Here is a 21,622-nt window from a genome sequence, read left to right as displayed (position 1 = left end):
GCCGGTAAACTAGGAAATAAAGTTGCGCTCCCTGGGCGGGTCGGCGCAAAAAGGAGGTGGGTGTCGGCGCAAACAATCCCTAGTGCTATTTTGCAATTCCAGAAAACAATTGCGCTACTGACCAGAAAAATCCTGGTCTAAAGTCAGTGGCGCATTGCGCGTACCAGTGTTGTAGTCGAGACCACCTCACTCGAGTCCGAGTCGACACCGAGTCCATAGAGAGTCGAGTCCGAGTCGAGTCCGAGACCAGAGACGGTCGAGTCCGAGCCGAGACCGAGACCAGTGAGGGTTGATTACCTAATTTACTTTTATTTACTTAGAGTTTAAAAAATATGATCAGTTTAGGGTAAAAAGGCCACATAGTAGGTGGTGTTAAAAGTAATTTTATTACAATTTGTCATGCGCAGTTGCGCACTAGAAAATAACCAATCACTGGGCGTGTCAATCAATTTAAAGAAATATTTTATTAACATACATTAATAATCATAAAAAATATTTTTAATTGAACTCGAGTGGACTCGGGAATAATTCCGAGTCCTAAAAAAAAAATGTTCGAGTACGAGTCAATTCCGAGTCCAAATGGACACGAGTCCATGACAAGACCAAGACCATTAAAATATGGACTCGAGACCGAGTCCGAGACGAGTCCGAGTCTCGAGTACTACAACACTGGCGCGTACATTCAGATGCTATTTTAAGCGCGCATGCTTGGCCATAATATAGAGAGTGAACAACGCGCATACACTAGATGATTCTCTCATCTACGCAGATGCATTTTACTTTTTTCAAATGATACATTATTATAAGGAAAATATATAAACATGAGGGAAATCATTGTTGTGTCCATGACGATGGGAAAAATAGGCATAAAGCTTACACATTTACCCAAATTGCATGTTATATGCATGTTTAACCGATGCTAATTTGGGTGGGTTTGTCCCGTCCCCAATGTCCCTTCTCTTTCTTTCACGGCCCTGACGAGAACATCGATTTCCTCGGCTGTGAACAGATGCTGAAGCGCGCCTGGCAAATGCGCCGTTAAAATAGAATTGCGCCATGGAACAAGCGCACCTCGTTCATCACACTCTTAAAGGGAATGTGACATGACGCTCTTATTGGTTTATTTCCGTTACGCCCAAACCACACCAATGAATAATGAAGCTATTTCAAACCAACCCCTTTTAGATTTGCGCCAGGCGCAAGAGGCATTTATCCCGCCGGGAAAATAGCAACAGCGCCGGGATCCGCCCACAAAGTTACTTGCGCTGTGCGTTTTGACACTTGCGTTTCAGATCGTTAAAATAGGGCCCCTAGACAGTAAAAGAAACGGAGAACATTGAAGCCCGTTAAAAGCTGATAGCCAGGCGTTCTGCGCAGGCTCAAACTGACTCTGTCACGTGAGCGACCTGTATGTCTTCTAGTAGCTGCACCGAGTGAAATCTGAATAATTCCCTTCCGAATCTCAGAGACAAAGAGAGTGAGTCTTAGCTGTCCATGAGCAGCAGCTGGATCAACTTTATGACTCTCTATGGGCTTCTCCCTCGACTTTATGCCTCCACGTCCCCAGATTGCCTGTGAGCTTCTCCTCCTGTCTTTACGGTAATTTCTCTACTGTGCGACGGAGAGTCGATTCGTTATGACGCAATCGTTAACCTATTTTTTACAAAAACTGCTTCTATCGGGCCATTACGCAAGATACAAGGTAATGGAGCCTTTTATACAATGTCGTGTTTCTTTAGAAATAAATAATGGACAAATGAAGTCTTTGGATGCCTCAGATGTAAAGTTATTCGCTGTCAAAGTGACGGCAAAATGAATGGGAGTCAATGGGATGCTAACAGCAGGTGAAGTTCTGCTACAATGGCGGCTCCCGCCCCCTTGGATAAACAGTGCGTGACAGTCGGCTGCGGTAGGCTAAATTATTTACGACAGCAGTAACGGACTATACCGCTTCCAACCTTTAGGGGGACCGCAGAGGAAAAGTTCTTTAGTGTTGCTTTAATGTTATATTTTTAGCCAAGTGATTTCATGTTGAAACGTGCCTTGTAAACAGCTAGCTAACAAATTCTTAATTGCAGTATCTAAACATTATCATTATCATTTGTTCAAATAAAACATTGCATATCACTCCAGTTTAAAAAGTATGTTTCAAAGTACAAAAGTAAATCGGATACTTTTGTACTTTTACTCAAGTAGGAATGGAGGAGATCAAGCCAGGATTGGGCCTTAGTTCAATTAGGACATTTAAGTAGGTTTTATAAACGTGCCTTAGGAAAAAAAAACATTACTGGTGTTCATCCTACGCTATCTTACGACCAATTCGTACGAATACGACGAATGATTAAAAAGTGTCTAAAACCTCACTCATACGGATTCGTACGATTTGTCTAAACCCACGTGATGGGTAGGTTTAGGGGCGGGGTAAGGGGTAGGTCATTCGTACGAATTCATACCATGGCCAATTCGTAAAATATGTACAATTAGGAAAATCTTACTAATTCGTACGAGTGAGGTCGTATGAATTGTTACGAATTAGACACTTTTTAATCATTCGTACGATTTAGTCGTGAGATCGGGTTGGATCATCTTGAAAACAAACGATGGCACTGACATATTTTAAGATTTCAAGATAAGTTGCTTTCAGTTAAAACAGCTCAAACATGTATTTCAGTCTGGGACTGTCTGTGAAGCCTGGGGTTAATGTTTTCTTATACATCACAATTGACATTATGTTTTCATCCCACTACCGGGAAATAGCCAGATTTATTAATGAATACTCACATTATACACTAGGCATAATAACAATGATCTTTTGATATGAGAGAAGCAAGATACAATCACACACTCCTTAGAGTCTTTGTGTTGCTTAAAAACATTTGTTTGAATGTGCATAAAAGGAACATTGATGGCATGTGGTTGAGTTAAGTTTTTCTCTCTCATAATTAACAACAGCTACAAGACCACTTCCTCTTTGTGTGTATTTTCTTTTCTAGTTCCTTAAATATTATACATCATTTACCCACATTTTTGGATTGTCTTTTAGATGTGTAAAAAGTGTCGTGACATAAATATTTATTTCCCATTAGATCAGAATTTATTAATTTATTAACTATGATCTTGGCTTTCATTTATCTTAACATCAACACAATCAAACAATCTCAATATGCCGATGTCACACTTTAAGCCTTTTGTGGTATCTCATTAATAATGTATTTGTGCTTAAGGTGCATACAAATTGTAAATGCTGTGTAGACATAAACACATTGCATTGTCTTTGAGGATGTGACAAAAGACCACAGCAAAGTGGAAACTCTTGGGCGGTTAACAGAAACTGCCCTATACTTAGTCAGACCATCTGCAAAGATGAGATAAAAAGCAAATACATCTCGTTCATCCGTGGAAAGTTTCATGATGAAAATATGAATGTCACTGGCACTCACATAGCAAGAGTTTATTGATCATTGTAGCTTAAAAGATATTATCGTTGAAGAGATGCACTATTTTTTTTTTGTCATATCGTGGATGTGTAAAATATATTACTTTGATGAGGTGTTGCAATTTTCAACTTGCAAACACAGCAGCAGTGAATTTTTCTCACGCACTCTTAAACAGAAGTCTTCCTGTCTAATAGCTGACTTTTTTCTTTCTTTCTATTTTCTGCCCACTGTGTCAAACACCTGAATCGTTCACATTTTTATCTCATACGCTCACAGCTTAGAAATCTTAACAATATATGAAGTGTGAATCAAACATGCTACCCCCGCTCCTGCTCTTATAGGCTTACGGAAATTCCAAAAACCGTATAATGGTAATCACAAAAAAATAAGGAAATAAAAGTATTGTATACAATGAAATAATGTCACCAAATGGTTGAAAATAGAGCTAAAAAACAATCTATTCTTAAAAATACAGATGAATAAGGCTCAGCATGGAGAGGTTACCCAAAACAACTGAAAGTCTTTCTCAATACTGTCTATTACAAATACTTACCAACTGGAGGCTTATTTGTTATTAGGTAAAACTGCATGTTGTAAGGCATGTTTCTTCATGCTCCCCTTTTGGCAATACCTTACTTAAATATAAAATATAGCTTTAATAAGTGAGCAAGGCAAGTGGGTCAATTTCCTAATATTTAGCTTTGTGAAACATCGTTAATAAAATAACTTTAACAATAAATCTGATAAATGCATGTCACTTTACAGTTAAAATGTCCCTTACTTGACACCTGTATATTAACTCTTTCTCCACCATTGAAAGACTTTTCTGTTTTTATGACACAAAGCTTCCTCGCCATTAAAGGGGTCATGAACTGGCTTTCTAAATTGTATTTTTTTTTTTTTTGCTTGGTTCGCTTGGTTTTTGCATTCAAACACAACAAAATGAATGAGTAATAGGCTATTTTGTACCCTAGTTTTGAGCCTAACTGAAAAACGCTGGGTTTTTACGGGCGTCTCGCACTGAAGACTTGGAAGTAAACGCCCACTGCTGTGAGTGGCTAACAGTTTTGCATATTATAATGAGTTTCAACTCACCCGTCGATGCACTTGGGGGAAATTGTTTTGAAAACGTCCAATGTTGTAAAATGGCAACCAGGATGATTCACCAATACATGTTAGACCCAGAGTATGTGTGTTGCTCAATTCCTGTCAGATCCAATATAGACGGCACAGCACCGTTCTTTACTCTTAATCGGTCTGCAAATCCAGTTATATGACTAACAAGGCCGTTTTCAGTTCTGAAACTTACAGGATATTCTTATAATATCATGACCTCTTAGATGTCAAAAGCTCAAGGAAATTTTGATTTCTCAGTTCATCTCCCCTTTAACTGAAAATTCTGGCAATCCGTGTTTTCACCGTAATACGTTAGGGGGCGCTATTACACATCTTCTGGAAGAGAACAGAATCTCCAGATCAAAACACAGGTGACATGAGATCCACACATGAGATCCACGGGGAGGAGTCGGATCAAGATCCAAGCGGTGGAGATGGGTAGGATTAGGGTTGGGTTTAGGGATTAGGGCGCAGAGTTGGGTAGGTTTAGGTGTATGTAAGGTGGGAGGAGTTGGATCTGGATCCGACTCCTCCCCGTGGATTTCATTTTCAGCAGTGAGAACCATCTCGAAAAAGAAGCAAAAACAAGTGATGGGCGAATTACAAACGCCATTTTTGCACCCTTGAAGGGCACTTCGGGAAGGGGACGCCATAGGGGTGTTCCAAAGTAAAGTGAACAACTGAACCCCTTTACGAAGGGCCCTAACTCTTTTAGTTTATTCTTAGCTAAAAACACTTAGTTCTTTCGAAAATATATGTGCTCATTAATGTATATTTACTTCGTTCAAGTAATAAAGTATTCTCGTGAGTGTATAATATGCCATTGAAAATACATACGGGTAAGGGGTTCTAATGTCGGTCGCCATGTTGCCCCTCCATCTTGAAAGTACATTAGCCAAAGAGGGACATACGCGTTAATTCAAGCTTCGTTTGAGTTAACACTCATGGACGAGGTCGAACTGGAAGCCATGTTAATCTTGGACTACATTGGCCACCGTAGGAGTTAAAACGAAATCAGAATTGAGAGGAACAGAAACTAATACTCGCTGGATCATCATATACCTTTTCACCGCTAGATGGGGGTAAAAATCACACAGTGTAGCTTTAAGCACAGGGAACATGTGATGGTCACTTTAATAATGGTCACGAATGACAGAACACCAAGCCCTCAAAAGAGTATGAACTCAGCAGCAATACCTCGCCTCCTCTTCCCAGAACCAAGGCCATTGTTGGTATTTGTTTTGGAAACTCTATCTATCACGGAGGATCCGTTCTCACAGCCTGCGACCCAGGGTCCAGCCATTTGCCTTTTTCAGACTAAACGCCTAAGCCTAACACAGACAGTAAAGCCAAAGCCTGCCATGAAACACAAGCCTATGCTGATGAATAGAGCAGAGCAAGCCTGTAAGCTGTTTGACGCTGTTGTAAGCTGTGCGAATGCGAATCCTCTTGGAGTTCGTGGGGTAAGGATTACAGCCCCGCCCACAATCCCGCCGCAATACGTGTGAGATGCCTCTGGCATCTGTATTGTTTATGTTTGAAGAGTGATGTATGTCTCGAGACCGGTCTTGGTCTCGAGACCACTTTTACGTGGTCTCGGCCTTGTCACGGCCTTGAGAGTGTTTGGTCTTGGTCTTGTCTTGGTCTCGGACCTCTCGGTCTTGTCTAGGTCTCGCTGTCTCAGACCGACATAGTGGTCGGGGGATTTAGCAATATCCACGACGGTATTGAAGCGCACTCGAGAAAACGCGCGAGCAGAGGCAACGAGCACTTTGATCACTTGATTTAAAAAACACATATGATATACAGTTATTTTAGTAAAACATATATCAGTGACATAATAGGTTTTAACTTCATTCAGGAGATTTTGGGTAACAGCACAACTGACAGATGACTTTGAGCGTGCAGCCAACGGTGTATTTATGTGTGTGTGGGTGGGTGTAACCATGACGACAAAACAACCAACTTTCGTTTCCTGCACTTAAGCTTATAATTTCGTTTTTAAAACTATTTATGTATTTAAAAGTTGCAGAATGGATTCATTTGTAGACTTCGAAATTGGCAGAGATAGACAGGCAATGCAAAACAAAATATTACAAGTTATTGCTTAGCTTCAACAACACTTTTTTGGTCTCGGTCTTGGTCTCGACTTGGTATGTCTTGGTCTTGGTCTTGTCTTGGTCTCGATACCCTCTGGTCTCGGTTTAGGCGGTCTTGACTACAAGCCCCAGAGAGGAGGCAGTTCCAGTTCTCCTGCATCTACGCCGGTCCTGCCCAGCTCCAAGTCTTCTGCGTCCTGCCTCCTCCAACCTCCTCTTCATACGTCAGCCAGTTCATCTGCCTAGTTTCCACTCTGTGGCATGGATCCACCTCGGGCCCCTCCAGCATACAGCTCCTCCTGGACCCCATCCCCCTCCATAGGTGTCCCTTGGCTCCACCTCTAGCCGGTGATCCCGTCGCTCATCATCCGGTGCTCCACCTGGGATTATCAGGCTTATGGCACCAATGGATGGATGCAATCTACTTGATCATTGTAGTTTTTGATAAAAACATGATTTTTTCTCAGCTTTTAGTTCACAGTGTTGCTATTTTTTTGATACTTAGCCTACCCACAGTTCAATTTTTGATTTAAAAAAAAAAAATCCCCAAAAAAACCCCCTGCTGACAGGGAAAGAGTTAGTTTTAATACTAACACTGTAAAAACGTGCCTGTGGCAACCGGCAACATTTTTACAAAATGATATTGCGTTGTTTTCTCCACGATTCGTGTCTTCTTGACACTTTCAAAGTGAACTGTCCAGTAAGTGCTGCTAAAATGTTAATGCTCTATCTTTTACATTTGAAAATAACATAGCACCTACACAAAAACCTTTTTTTTTTATTCTTCAGGCCACCGACAAAAGATCCAGAGCCTCAGACAGGGTCAACCTACTCCACTGCTCTGACCTGCATCTGTTCAAAAGCCACTGAAAGGTCAAGGGTCGCCAAGCTGCTATTGTCAGATTAAGTTTCCAACAAAAGTGCATGCTGTAGATTCTGACACTTGTTTGTATTATATCTCTCCTTCTTTAGATGTCTCCCTGCAACCTTTTTCCCACACTAAACTAGTCTTTTCACCCTATACACACTTCATTCCCCTCTCTTTTATCTGTCTCCCTCGCTTTCTTTCATGCTTGGGAATGTTGCCACTCTTCTCCAGTGTCAGGATGGAGCTATTTTTAGCAGGACAGCTGAATGTGAGGGGTCATAATGCTGGATAAATACAGTCTCACGCTGTGGGTTGGTCGTGGTCTGATCCAGGTCTTTTTTTCTTCACCTCTCTCTTTCTCTCTTCCTCGCTTCAAGGGCTGCTCCATTTTCTCTGTTCTCCTTTCAGCAAGAGAGGTAAGAATATTATTTAAAATACATACTGTCTTGAGAAGACATTGAGATTAAATTCTATCACAGGTCTAATTAGCTTAGTTAAGAGAACAATAACAGGACACTGTGGCGGCTTTATCAGTGCAAAACACTTGTGAGAGCTGGAGGAACCTGCATTTCCTTCCTGATTACAAAATGTTTACAAAACAGACAGAACCTTTTTGGTAACAAATTTTCAGTTGGAAAATACGTATGTACAATTTGAATCTGCCAGCAATGTAGTCGCTATACTGACTGTTTTAGATCAAACATGATTCACGTTTAATGTATGTATATATAATGTATGTATGAATATATATATATATATATGTGTGTGTGTGTGTGTAATGTTATTTGGAATTATTCAAGATAGTCTAATATAATGTCAGAAGACTGATCTGGCCTGCATCCGCAGCCTGTGGTTATAAAGGTCAACTGTTGGCATTTAAATATGGAATTTAAGGTATTAAAGAAGACCAAAATAAATCTGTTTACTCATGCTACTCATGCTATTTATTTTTATTTTTTTTAAAAAAAACATGAATACAATTAACACAGCATATTTTTTTCATCATGCTTTGGCTGCGCTAGGTTATGTGATGACGCTATCATTCATTCAACTGCTATTAAACCATTCATGCACGATAAGATGCAAAACCAGAGCTCAAATCAGTTGGTGCATTGTCTGTGAATCTCCTGTCCGTGTGACACACACAGGACTCATGCCCACAGAAAACCACTCCAGACACACCAGCCATATTGAGTTCTCTTTCGTGCTTGAATGGACAAAAATGCACTAAAGTATGCCAAAATTCCCACTTTGTCGACTATCCTCGACAAAATTAAGTCTTAAATGACCGTAAAGAGTTGTGAGGACATCGGAAGTGTGTCAGATCTATGTCATGTGCAACAGTTCGTAAAGTGACATGAGCCTAATAAACCTGCTGTCTGTCATTAATGTTAATCAAACACCGAAAGACGAAGAGAAAAATCACTCACTGCTCTTGACCGAAATTTTTTTTTTCTAGATTTAATAAGGATTAATCCATATTTAAATTATTATTTACACAGTCAAGTGAAGTGTTTGATAACTTTGAATTTGTAGATTAACTGTGAAATTATTACAACAGAAAATATATAAAAAACTTTAATGATAGGTGTGATTAATTGCAGACTTTATAGCAATTAATTACAGAAAATCTTACGATCGATTAGTTATTTTCTTGAATCGATTGACGGCACTAGTAGGAGCAGATTTAATTTAATATGTAATATTATTTCCCATTTTTTTATTTTAACCATTTAAAAATAGAATAATATATCACCGATATCAATGCTTGGGTCTCTGAGGGTTACTTATAGTATAGGGAAATAATCAATTATTTGGGTTGCAGGCATGCAGTCTTTTTTTGTGTGTGTTTGTTTTTGGTAATCTGATTTCAATGAACTCCAGTCTCAAATAAGTCAAGTCAAGTCACATTTATTTATATAGCGCTTTTCACAATACAGATTGTATCAAAGCAGCTTCAAATATCAAGTATCAAATAAAAGAAAAGACAATAAATTGTGTTATATACTTTAAAAATCAAACTTAAAAAAAAAAATCAACTTATTTCAATCACCCTCATGCAAGAGCAGCTGGTCAGCACCAGTGTTGCTGGTATTGCTAGTTTATATATAGTCTGAACTGTTAGGCAGTAGTGTCAAAAAGGGCAGAGATAGGATGGAGGGGGTGACTGGAAACTTGTCCCACATACTCCACATAAAGGTCAACAATGAGAGTAGGCCTCCTCAAGCAAGGCTTTCCACTTATATAACTCTTGAGGGAAAAAGAAAGCGAGTGACAGTCATTGAGGAGAGAAAAGAAAGATGGGCAAGAGCGAGTTAAGCATGTCGTCGCAATACTTCTTTATACATCAAAAAAGAAAAGCAGAAGTGTTCGAGGAATAAAGGAAAACAACTCTGACAATAGCAGACATGTTTTTAATATCTGTGAGAAAAAATCCCCAGTATTTAGTTTAAAATATAGTTCAACTTCCTCATCACAACATCCCTTTGAGTCATTACCCAGCCACATGGTTTACGTCATTGGCACTTCAATGGGCTGATTGAGGACCCCAGCTTGGGTAAAGTTTGTGTAGTTTGTTTAACTTTTTACTTCTGGTGACTGTATGTGGGCCTCAAAGGTGTGCATTTGTGCAGATTATATTGATGAACAACTCATGTAGGAATCATAAACTTTTATTGGTCATGTAACAACCCAAAAGCCAATGGAAAAATCTATTCGTTAACTTCAGGGTTGGCCTACAAAAATACATCATGACTGCTGAGGTCTATAATAGGCTATTTTTCTGACTCAACTAATGAAGTGAATCTTGTGAAATGATTTGTTTGAACTACCATTGGCTCATGATCATGAAACCTGTTTCAAAACAACCATCCATTTGATAATGCAAATTAAAGTTCCACAACATTACAGTGTAGTACAGTCCTAACACAGCACTTTTTATTTGGCCATGCACTTTGTATCTGATTTCACCTTCCCCCTTTCAGTAAAGATGCCTCACGCGTATCCATTCCTGAGCCCTGATCAGAAGAAAGAGCTGAGCGATATCGCTCAGAGGATCGTAGCTCCCGGCAAGGGAATTCTTGCAGCTGATGAGTCCACAGGTACACTTTAGACTCGATGTGCTTCCAAAATGATAGTTTGCCAAATGAGGAATTCTTACTTTATTTCGTGGCTTTCTTTTTCCTAGGCAGTGTTGCAAAGCGCTTCCAGAGCATCAACGCTGAGAACACCGAGGAGAACAGAAGGTTGTACCGTCAATTGCTTTTCACTGCTGACGACCGCATCAAGCCATGCATCGGTGGAGTCATCCTTTTCCATGAGACTCTCTATCAAAAGACAGATGATGGCAAGCTTTTCTCTGAGTTGATTAAAGAGAGAGGAATGGTGGTAGGAATCAAGGTGGACAAGGGTGTTGTACCTCTGGCCGGCACCAACGGAGAGACAACCACACAGGGTAACCTCACTCTTTTTAACTTTAATTTATTCATTTTATTCTCTCTCTTCACTAAATGTTCACACTTTGATATTAATTTTCGTCTCAGGTCTGGATGGGCTGTATGAGCGTTGCACACAGTATAAAAAAGATGGCGCTGACTTTGCTAAATGGCGTTGCGTGTTGAAGATCACGCCCACTACTCCCTCCCGTCTTGCCATTATTGAGAATGCCAATGTGCTCGCCCGCTACGCCAGCATCTGCCAGATGGTAAGCCACTTTACAACCTTCGCTTTGAATATCAAGTACGACATAACACAATTCACAGTTCTCAGTCCCGTAACTGGTGCACGAAACATCCAAGCTGTTTCAATCCGCCAATCAAAAGAAGAAACGCAAAGATATGTGAACAAACTGTAAGCACTTTTGTTCCATATACAGGGATGCCGCAGTATTTCCAGTACTAAAAACAGCAGGACATTCTAAAACACTTCATTTGATATGCACTTAAAGGGATACTCCCAGTGTTGTAGTCGAGACTACCTCACTCGAGTCCGAGTCGAGACCGAGACCATAGAGGGTCGAGTCCGAGTCGAGACCGAGACCATAGAGGGTCGAGTCCGAGTCGAGACCGAGACCAAAGAGAGTGGAGTCCGAGTCGAGACCGAGACCAAAGAGAGTCGAGTCCGAGTCGAGACCGAGACCAAAGAGAGTCGAGTCCGAGTCGAGACCGAGACCAAAGAGAGTCGAGTCCGAGTCGAGACCGAGACCACTGACAGTCGAGTCCGAGTCGAGGCCGAGACCATAGAGGGTCGAGTCCAAGTTGAGACCGAGACCATAGAGGGTCGAGTCCGAGTCGAGACCGAGACCATAGAGGGTCGAGTCCAAGTCGAGACCGAGACCATAGAGGGTCGAGTCCGAGTCGAGACCGAGACCATAGAGGGTCGAGTCCGAGTCGAGACCGAGACCATAGAGGGTCGAGTCCGAGTCGAGACCGAGACCATAGAGGGTCGAGTCCGAGTTGAGACCGAGACCATAGAGGGTGGAGTCCGAGTCGAGACCGAGACCATAGAGGGTCGAGTCCGAGTCGAGACCTAGACCAAAGAGAGTCGAGTCCAAGTCGAGACCGAGACCAAAGAGAGTCGAGTCTGAGTCGAGACCGAGACCATAGAGGGTCGAGTCCGAGTTGAGACCGAGACCAAAGAGAGTCGAGTCCGAATCGAGACAGAGACCAAAGACGGTCGAGTCCGAGTCGAGACCGAGACCATAGAGGGTCAAGTCCGAGTCGAGACCGAGACTATAGAGGGTCGAGTCCGAGTCGAGGCCGAGACCAAAGAGAGTCGAGTCCGAGTCGAGACCGAGACCAAAGAGGGTCGAGTCCGAGTCGAGACTGAGACCATAGAGGGTCGAGTCCGAGTCGAGACCGAGACCAAAGAGAGTCGAGTCCGAGTCGAGACCGAGTCGAGACCGAGACCATAAAGGATCGAGTCCGAGTCGAGACCGAGACCAAAGAGAGTCGAGTCCGAGTCGAGACCGAGACCAAAGAGAGTCGAGTCCGAGTCGAGACCGAGACCATAGAGGGTCGAGTCCGAGTTGAGACAGAGACCATAGAGGGTCGAGTCCGAGTCGAGACCGAGACCAAAGAGAGTCGAGTCCGAGTCGAGACCGAGACCATAGAGGGTCGAGTCCGAGTTGAGACAGAGACCATAGAGGGTCGAGTCCGAGTTGAGACAGAGACCATAGAGGGTCGAGTCCGAGTCGAGACCGAGACCAAAGAGAGTCGAGTCCGATTCGAGACCGAGACCAAAGACAGTCGAGTCCAAGTCGAGACCGAGACCAGAGAGGTTAGATAATCTAAGGTAGGGTCTCAAACCAGACTTAAAGATATCTTCAAGAATATGTAAAATATTTGGTGGTAACAATAAAATTGGCACCATACTCAAACAGTAAACCAAATATACCATTGAATCATGTACACTGTAATGGTAAAAAGGCCACATAGTGGTGTAAAGGTAATTTTATTAGATTACATACAATTATTACAATCAGTAAGTACTCTTTCACATAACATTACTGCACACAAATTCTGTGTGGCTCTTATATGCAAACTGAATTATGGATGATAAGGCAGACATTTTCAATACATAGTTGAGCTAGAGGCTCCACATCACATCTGACCTGGGTCCTGCTGCATTTGCATGCCGTGAACGTTATAGTCTCAAGTCCTGTGCAGTTGCGCACAAGAAAGTCAGCAATCATTGGACGTTTCAATCAAACAACAATTTAAAGAAATATTAACATACAGTAATAATCATGACATATTTTGAATGGGACTCAAGTGGACTCGGGAATAAGTCCGAGTCCCGACTCCCAATATGTTCGAGAACGAGTCAATTCCAAGTCAAAATGCACACGAGTCCATGACAAGACCGAGTCCATTAAAATATGGACTCGAGACTGAGTCAGAGACCGAGTCCGAGTCTCGAGTGCACAACACTGGATACTCCACCGTTTTTTTTCATATTAAACTATGTTATTCCCTTATCTAACACGAGTTGATACATACCTCTGTCGTTTCAGTGCGTGCGCTTAATCGCTCTGGCGAGCGAGACACTTTGATAGCACATAACTAGCCCAGTTCATTCAATATGGGCCAAGCAGAGAAGCGACCAAACACCTTCACGTTTTCCCTATTTAAATACAGTTACATTATAGTTATACACAAGTGTATAACTATAATGTCCAGTATGGCGGAGTACCACAGCAAGTGCTTGGGAGCACTTCGACTCGGCGTATATTTATCTATGGACTTGACGCAGGATCATCACTCTGCAGGTGGAGAGGACATTTCACGAGTGATGATATTACTACGCCGAGTCAAAGGGCTCCCAAGCACTTGCTGTGGTACTCCGCCATACAATATAGTAATCCATTTTACACGCTTAGAAAAGCGCAACGTTTTATTTTGTGTCACCGTCCTAGGTCAAGTTACACTTCTCATGTAAATGTATTTAAATAGGGAAAACGTGGAGGTGTTTGGTCACTTCTCTGCTTGGCCCCTATTGAATGAACTGGGCTAGTTATGTGCTATCAAAGTGTCTCGCTCGCCAGAGCGATTAAGCGCACGCACTGAGGCGACAGAGGTATGTATCAACTCGTGTTAGATAAGGGAATAACATATGAAGAGTTCAGATGCAAAAGCCTCTAAGTGCCATTTGAAATTTTCTTCTAGAATGATCATTTTTATCAAGCTTGTATATTTAAGTTCAGTGATTTCACTTAAATGGCAATGATAATTACCTATTAATTGTTATTTAAGTGAAATTACTGAACTTAAATATACAAGTTTGATAAAAATCATCATTTAAGAAGAAAATTTCAAATGGCACTTAGAGGCTTTTGCATCTGAACTCTTCATATTTTAATATGAAAAAAAACGGTGGAGTCTCCCTTTAATGTGACTGATAGTGACATTAAAAGATCAAATATATATTGGTCATATCCTACGTAAAGTCAATTACGGAATTAATGCTTTATATCGTTCTCGTAATTGCTTTACTTATAGTGTGCGCAAGAAACTCGCTTCTCAACTTATACTTCCAATTTTTGATTATTGTGATGTTGTTTATCATAACTCTGTAAAATCAGACCTTTCCCGTCTCAAAACAGCCTATAATAGACTGTGCAGATTTGTCCTTGGATGCCCATTTCTTACGCATCATTGCACAATGTATTCTGCCCTTAATTGGCCTTCTTTAAATACAAGAAGACAAATCCATTGGCTTCAACTAATATTTAAAATTATCCACTTCAATTACCCTTCTTATTTAAAACGGTATTTTGTTCTTAATACTTCAAATTATAATTTGAGGCACTCCGGTCAGCTTTATTTTTTTGTCCCTCGAGCCAAGAAGACAGTTGGTAAAAGAGCTTTTATGTTTAAAGCCACCTTAGACTGGAATAATTTACCTTTCAATATTAGATCCATCACTTCATTTGGGATTTTTAAGAATAATTTGTCTTCTTATTTTATGACTAACTGCTCTTGTTTTGTATGATGCTGACACAGAATGCTTACATACTACTGTATATACAATGTATTTCTGCCAATTTGATCTTGTGGTTGTAAAGTTTTTCATATCTCGTTTTTTTTTTTTTTTTTTTTTTTTTGTGGTTCTGTATGTACTTGTTTGTCAAATAAGTGTAATTGTAGTTGTTTTTGTTTGTTTATTTTGATTCGTGTTCTTTTGTAATGGCTGTGATTTACTTTAGGACCCCCTCGAAAACGAGATGTTGCATCTCAAGGGGTTTATCCTAATCAAATAAATTACTAAAAAAAAAAAAAATAAATAAAATATACACCTTATTTATGTTAGATATACATTGCTATATACACGCAAGCAGATAAGCTCAATTGTGCTAAATGTGCTAAATGTTTTTTCAATTGTTTTTTTTTTAATTGGAAAACGTGTGTAGCGTTTATAACCTGGGTTTGTCTGCTTGCATGTACAGAGTATGTTTTATTATGTTTTAAGGTGTATACTGAATTTGGTCTTAAAGCATTTTCTTTGTAATGGTTTCCCAGACAACTACATAGTACCGGTGTTCTGTCGATTTTTGCTGCCTTGTCGAAAAATGCTACCGTAGCGCGAATTGATCACAGAATGCCGATTAAAGTCGTATGAAATACAATTCTAATACAATTCTAAGTTATGAGTAGCTACTGTATACTGTAGACTACTGTTTTTATTTTTAAAACGGTGTGAAAAGTAAAAATTATCATAAAATATTCATCTTTGACTTGTCAAAGTACACCTTTTCTTATAGTAACTGAAACTTTCAGTTATTCCTTTTCAGCTGGCTGACCGTACAAATATTCATATGGTAGTAAGCATTTTTTAAAGGGAAATTATACATTATAACATGAAAATGTACCTTTTGTGAAAAAAAAAAAAACTGAGTCTGCACATGCGCATAACCGGTAAGTAGGAAATCTCGATGGGTAGCATGAATTGTCAGAACACCGGCCCAGATCCGGTTGCAGTAGGCGAACTGGAATGCAGCATTTGTGTATAAAAATAGCCCTTGTGTTTCATTGTTCAGTTGTCTTTACTCCATATAACTGCTGTTGGTGAGTTTGTTTAGTTCATGTTTCACACCATATAAAATTTAAACACATTTTATAGGAAACTATTATTTGAAGTCTTTATCTCATGTGAGTAATAGAACATTCAGATGATTTAAAAAATAACTGACTTCATTTTTAATTATCAACAAACTACTGAAAGCACCTTTTGTTGATGTGAACAATCAATACAGTCCTTTTTATTTCTTTTTCAAGACTATGTTTATTTCATGTTATTTCATTGCGATTACAATTTAAAAAATTCCCTTGTTTGTGACCCTTAAGAATTGCAAAAGAAGTACTCGTATGCACAAGGTATCTCACGGTTTATTAATATTCATTACTGTCGTCTCTGGCAGCATGGTATCGTGCCCATTGTAGAGCCTGAGATCCTGCCTGATGGTGACCACGACTTGAAGAGATGCCAGTATGTGACAGAGAAGGTTCTGGCGGCAGTGTACAAGGCTCTGTTGGACCACCACGTGTACCTGGAGGGAACGCTGCTAAAACCCAACATGGTGACCGCTGGTCACTCTTGCTCCCACAAGTACGCTCCTCAGGAAATTGCCATGGCAACCGTCACCGCCCTGCGTCGCACGGTTCCCCCAGCAGTTCCCGGTGAGTCGAACACCCCCCAAAACACACACTGATGCATCTCATCATCTTATTAAAACATACACTATGGGCCCTATCATACACCCGGTGCAATGTAGCGCCGGGCGCAAGCGTTCTTTGCTAGTTTCAGCCTGACGCAGTTATCATTTTTACGTCCTGCGCCACATTGTTTAAAAAGCAAATGCATTTGCGTAGCCTGGGAAAACACAGACAACTTCCAGCTAATTTAAATTTGCTCTGAAAGTTATTCTGGCAAAGAGCTCATTCAAACCCATTTCCAGTCCGCAGAAATCGCAGCACCAATCAGAAACGTTGGGGCGGGCTTTACACGATGACGACAGCGCTGGGATTTTGAAGCAGATTTTGTAGCCTACATTACAAAGATGGACGCCGCCGTCGAACATCACTCACTTGAATCAGTTGTCGCATCTGTTTTTAAGCGATTTGAACGTTTCCTTCTTGTTAAAAACCGAGGAAAGAACAACACTCGGAGATGTTTCTCCGCCGGCCGCCGCTCTGCATACGTCATCTCCTTCATCGCTCTGATTGGTTTTAGGTGACGTCCGCTGGTGACGCCCCTCTGGAAATGATTTGTCTATGACGCTTTGCCAAACCATGTCTCAGTTACAACTGAGAATGGTCTGGTTTTAACCAGGCTAGCATTTGCGCCCATTTGTGCGCCCATGGACTGCTGGTCTGAAAACGAGGCTTGTTCAGGTGCATTGTTGGCGTGTTGCTATTTTGAGGCATCTGAAATAGACTGCGCCATTGACCAATCAAAACCTAGTCTGAAAGTCAATGGCGCAATATATTTTTAATTTAAAGAGTCCACAACGTGCGTACACTCTACACACTTTCACTAAAAAGATGTAAAAAGATATGGTGGAATCCGGCTTGTTGGTCTGCTCGCACGCTTTAACCTCGCGCACGAGCAGATCCGTTTGCACTGTTCAGTTTTTCCGTTCGCAAATTCCAGCATGTAAATAGCGAACCCGCCATGGCACAAGTGCAACTGAATTTTAAAGGGAATGGGAGATGAGACTCTGATTGGTTTATTGCACGTTACGCCCAAAACACACCCAGAATATGGACAACCCTTTACCATGCGCCGGGTGCACCGACCATTTTTCCCGTGGTTAAAATAGCAAAAGTGCATTTGGACACGCCATAGGTGCACTTGATCTGTGCGCTTAGATTGTTAAAATATGGTTTTATATCTTAATTTCTGTGTGTTACTCCCACAATGCAGGAATTCCACCTCATGTACTATAAATTTAATGCAAATTGAATTAAATGTGACTATATTAGGGGTGTAAATTGGACACTAATTCTTTTAGCCACCGATTCTATTATTAGCATGATACCTCAAAAGATACCACAATTCAATTACTAGTTCATTCATTACTATCTGAAGTATCCATTTGTTGTGAAACAAGGTAGGCACAACTAAAACCTTTATTATCTTCTTCCTTGAAAGGCATCACCTTCCTGTCCGGAGGCCAGAGTGAGGAGGAGGCCTCAATCAATCTGAGCGCCATGAACCAGTGTCCCCTGAACAAACCCTGGGCCCTCACTTTCTCGTACGGCCGTGCCCTGCAAGCCTCCGCGCTCAAAGCCTGGGGGGGCAAGAAGGAGAATGGCAAGGCCTGCCAGGAGGAATTTGTCAAAAGAGCCCTGGTGCGTAAATAACCTTACAGTTCCACTTAAAAGTTATGATCAGTATTGCACTTCCTCTTTTTAAATGATTTGAGGTTTGTGCATGTTTAGGCCCCATATAGCATAGTAAAGTATGACACACCACTAATAGCAGCTGTCAAATATCCCCACCTACAGTTGGAACTACACTCTGTATAATGTCATTATTAATCACAGTTCACAAATATGCAGGGTTGTTTTGTTGTTCGATTCAAATACAGACAAACCCATCCGTTTGTACATAAACCCACTGTACATAGCTTCATAGAGAGCTGGAAGCCATTTTTAAACCTTTTTGAGAAAGTGAACAAAGACATTAACAAAACCAACCAGTTACGAGATGAATCACAACATTACAAACTTTGATCAGAAGCAAAAAGGTATGGAGTATGAACCATTATAAAGAAAAAGCACAATTGAGAAATATAATACTACTGATTTAAAGATGTTGATTATATAGAGATGCCCTACATTTTTTCTTGTTCAAAAAGTCGATTCACTCGGACATACTGTATTTAGTATTAAAAATCAAATCCCCTTTGGAAAATGAATGAATGGGATTTTTACTTGTTACACTCAAATATGATTAGATTGGCTGTTATTTAGTCGAGCGACAGAATTTTCGCTTTCAGCATGAATGATGTGACATTCTTTGCAAACATTTCTGGCATGCAGTTCACTTTTCCTATATTTTATTAAACTCATGTGTTGATTTCCTCTCCAGAACAACAGCGCAGCTTCCATCGGTAAATATGTCTCCAAAGGAGACACCGGAGCTGCAGCGGGAGAGTCTCTGTTTGTGGCCAACCACGCTTATTAAAGAAACACGTCCACTGGATCATCTGTTCTGTCACCTACACAGTGTGATCAATCATTTCTGTGACTCGCTGTTATTCCTGTAGTCATTTGACAATGATATTAAAGAAAATAACTGACCAAGCAGAAAAAATCCTCCAGACGGCCCCCATTTAATGCTGTCATTCTTCTCTGTCCTGTTTCTGTGGCTGCAACCCTGACAGTTTTGCATCTGTTGTTTTTTTTTTTCACTATATATTTTATTTATTTGGCAAAAGAATAAAGAACCAACCAACACATAGAGTTTGATTGCCTTCACAAATGTGTGATCTCTATATCATCAATTTAAGCAACTTTGCAATTTGTATTAGTTTAAAGGGGTGATGATATGAACTGAGATATCAAATTTTCCTTGAGCTTTTGACATCTAAGAGGTCATCATATTATAAAACTATCCTGTAAGTTTCAGAACTGAAAACGTCCTTATGAGTCCAATAAACGCTTTTATTGACACCAGCCCCAGCAAACGACTCGTTTTTAGAGGTGGGGAACTATGACGACAAAGAGGATAAAACATATGGGGGTAGGATTGTTCCATTATTCAAAATAAATAGATCATGATCCACAAATAAATGTAAAGAGATTCACAAAAATAAATCAAATTCACAAATAAATAGATTAAGATCCACAAATAAATGTAAAGAGTTTCACAAAAAAATATAAAACTCACAAATAAATAAAATGAGATTTGCAAATAAAACTATGTATTTACAAATTATTTTTTTGCCACAAACACAACTCTGCCTGGCATTTATTTGTGAACCGCTTTCTGTGCATGTGTAAATCGCCTCACGCATTTGTGGATTTTTGAAACACTTGTAGCATCGACATGCAGACAAATCCACAAATAAGTGGACTCCACCCACCGTTTCCTCAAGCCAATCAGATAACGGCCACGTTGAGCTGACCAATCGTAGCACGTTGTCGCTACAACCAATCACGTTAGGCTTTACACTCGGGGCGGGATATGAATGTGATTCATTTTGAAGATATTTGCACCCTTGCCTTGTATATCTGGCGCTTCATTCAAATTGAGCTGTTTGTGTGGTTGCAACAACCTGTTTCCAAAACGGTGGGTGGAGTCCACTTATTTGTGGTTGTCTGCATGTCGACGCTACAAGTGTTTCAAAATCCACAAATGCGTGAGGGGATTTACAAATGCACAGAAACCGATTCACAAATGCGTGGGGGGTTCACAAATAAATGCCAGGCAGAGTTGTGTTTGTGGCATAAAAAACATTTGTAAATACATAGTGTAGCGGCTGTAGACCAGGCAAATTACATTTGCCGCCGCGAGAGACTAAACACTGGGAGAATGAATGCACTGCGACGCGCAGAAACAGTTTCACACAGCGATCCACTCATTTATTGCTTCTTGCACATAAAATACAACTGGTAGCCAGTTACCAATTCATAAGTGCAGTGTGAGTGCATAAAGTGCGGTCAACAGAAAGTGTTCGCTCCCAGGCTCACTCCCTCTCTGTCAAAGCCCCCATACTCAGGTGCACAGGTGTAGCAAACAAATACGTGCAAGAAACACATCACTTCCGCCCAAGCCCCGGTAGACACGCCCACCACCTACAATCTGAGTGCAGTAAAAATAATGAATGAGACCATAAAACCACAGTTGGCTCTTACACATAGTTTTATTTGCAAATCTCATTTTATTTATTTGTGAGTTTTATTTTTTTTGTGAAACTCTTTACATTTATTTGTGGATCTTAATCTATTTATTTGTGAATTTGATTTATTTTTGTGAATCTCTTTACATTTATTTGTGGATCATGATATGAAGAGTTCAGATGCAAAAGTCTAAGTGCCATTTGAAATTTTCTTCTAGAATGATCATTTTTATCAAACTTGTATATTTAAGTTCAGTGATTTCACTTAAATGGCAATGATGATTACCTATTAATTGTTATTTAAGTGAAATTACTGAACTTAAATATACAAGTTTGATAAAAATCACCATTAAAGAAGACAATTTCAAATGGCATTTAGAGGCTTTTGCATCTGAACTCTTCATATATTTTGAATAATGGAACAATCCTACCCCCATAAAAACACCACCCCCGCAGAAGAAGATAAATCGCATACTTCAACACGGCCGGTTTAGCCCCGCCCAGGCGCCCACCGATTCTCGCATTACACGCAATCACGCATAGCTAAATAACATACCTCGTGCTGACAAACCGATCAATCCACCGAGCAACAAATATTGTGCAGTGCCTGGTTGTGAAAGACGACAGTCATTGCCTAAGCTTCCTCTGGATTCCAATAGGACTGCATGGATAAACTTTATTTTTAATGACGTTTCAGCTGATGAGGTAAAACGTCGTCTGTTCGCTTCATTTCACTGAGGATTGTCCTGTAAACAAG

General features: G+C 40.5%; 2 protein-coding genes across 2 annotated transcripts in view; one reads left to right on the top strand and one right to left on the bottom strand.

Annotated features, from left to right (window-relative positions):
- The window catches only part of itgam.3 (integrin, alpha M (complement component 3 receptor 3 subunit), tandem duplicate 3), a 33,308-nt gene extending 26,346 nt beyond the window's left edge, over positions 1 to 6,962 (bottom strand). Inside the window, 2 exon segments of the mRNA XM_089122482.1 lie at positions 6,144 to 6,332; positions 6,854 to 6,962. Of these exon segments, the coding sequence (XP_088978608.1) occupies positions 6,144 to 6,332; positions 6,854 to 6,962 (298 nt within the window).
- Positions 6,963 to 7,818: 856 nt separating this feature from the next.
- On the top strand, positions 7,819 to 19,699 carry aldoab (aldolase, fructose-bisphosphate A b). The gene is made up of 7 exons (XM_039657726.2): positions 7,819 to 7,936; positions 10,505 to 10,621; positions 10,708 to 10,974; positions 11,063 to 11,223; positions 16,438 to 16,696; positions 18,171 to 18,370; positions 19,113 to 19,699. Exons 2-7 carry the CDS (start codon positions 10,510 to 10,512, stop codon positions 19,206 to 19,208), a joined length of 1,095 nt encoding a protein of 364 aa, XP_039513660.2. The 5' UTR covers positions 7,819 to 7,936; positions 10,505 to 10,509; the 3' UTR covers positions 19,209 to 19,699.
- Positions 19,700 to 21,622: the final 1,923 nt, after the last annotated feature.

Source organism: Pimephales promelas, chromosome 17 (assembly GCF_988280905.1).
Source record: "Pimephales promelas chromosome 17, fPimPro1.hap1.1, whole genome shotgun sequence".
Taxonomy (NCBI): Eukaryota; Metazoa; Chordata; class Actinopteri; order Cypriniformes; family Leuciscidae; genus Pimephales; species Pimephales promelas.
This window is presented reverse-complemented; position numbering and strand designations above follow the sequence as displayed.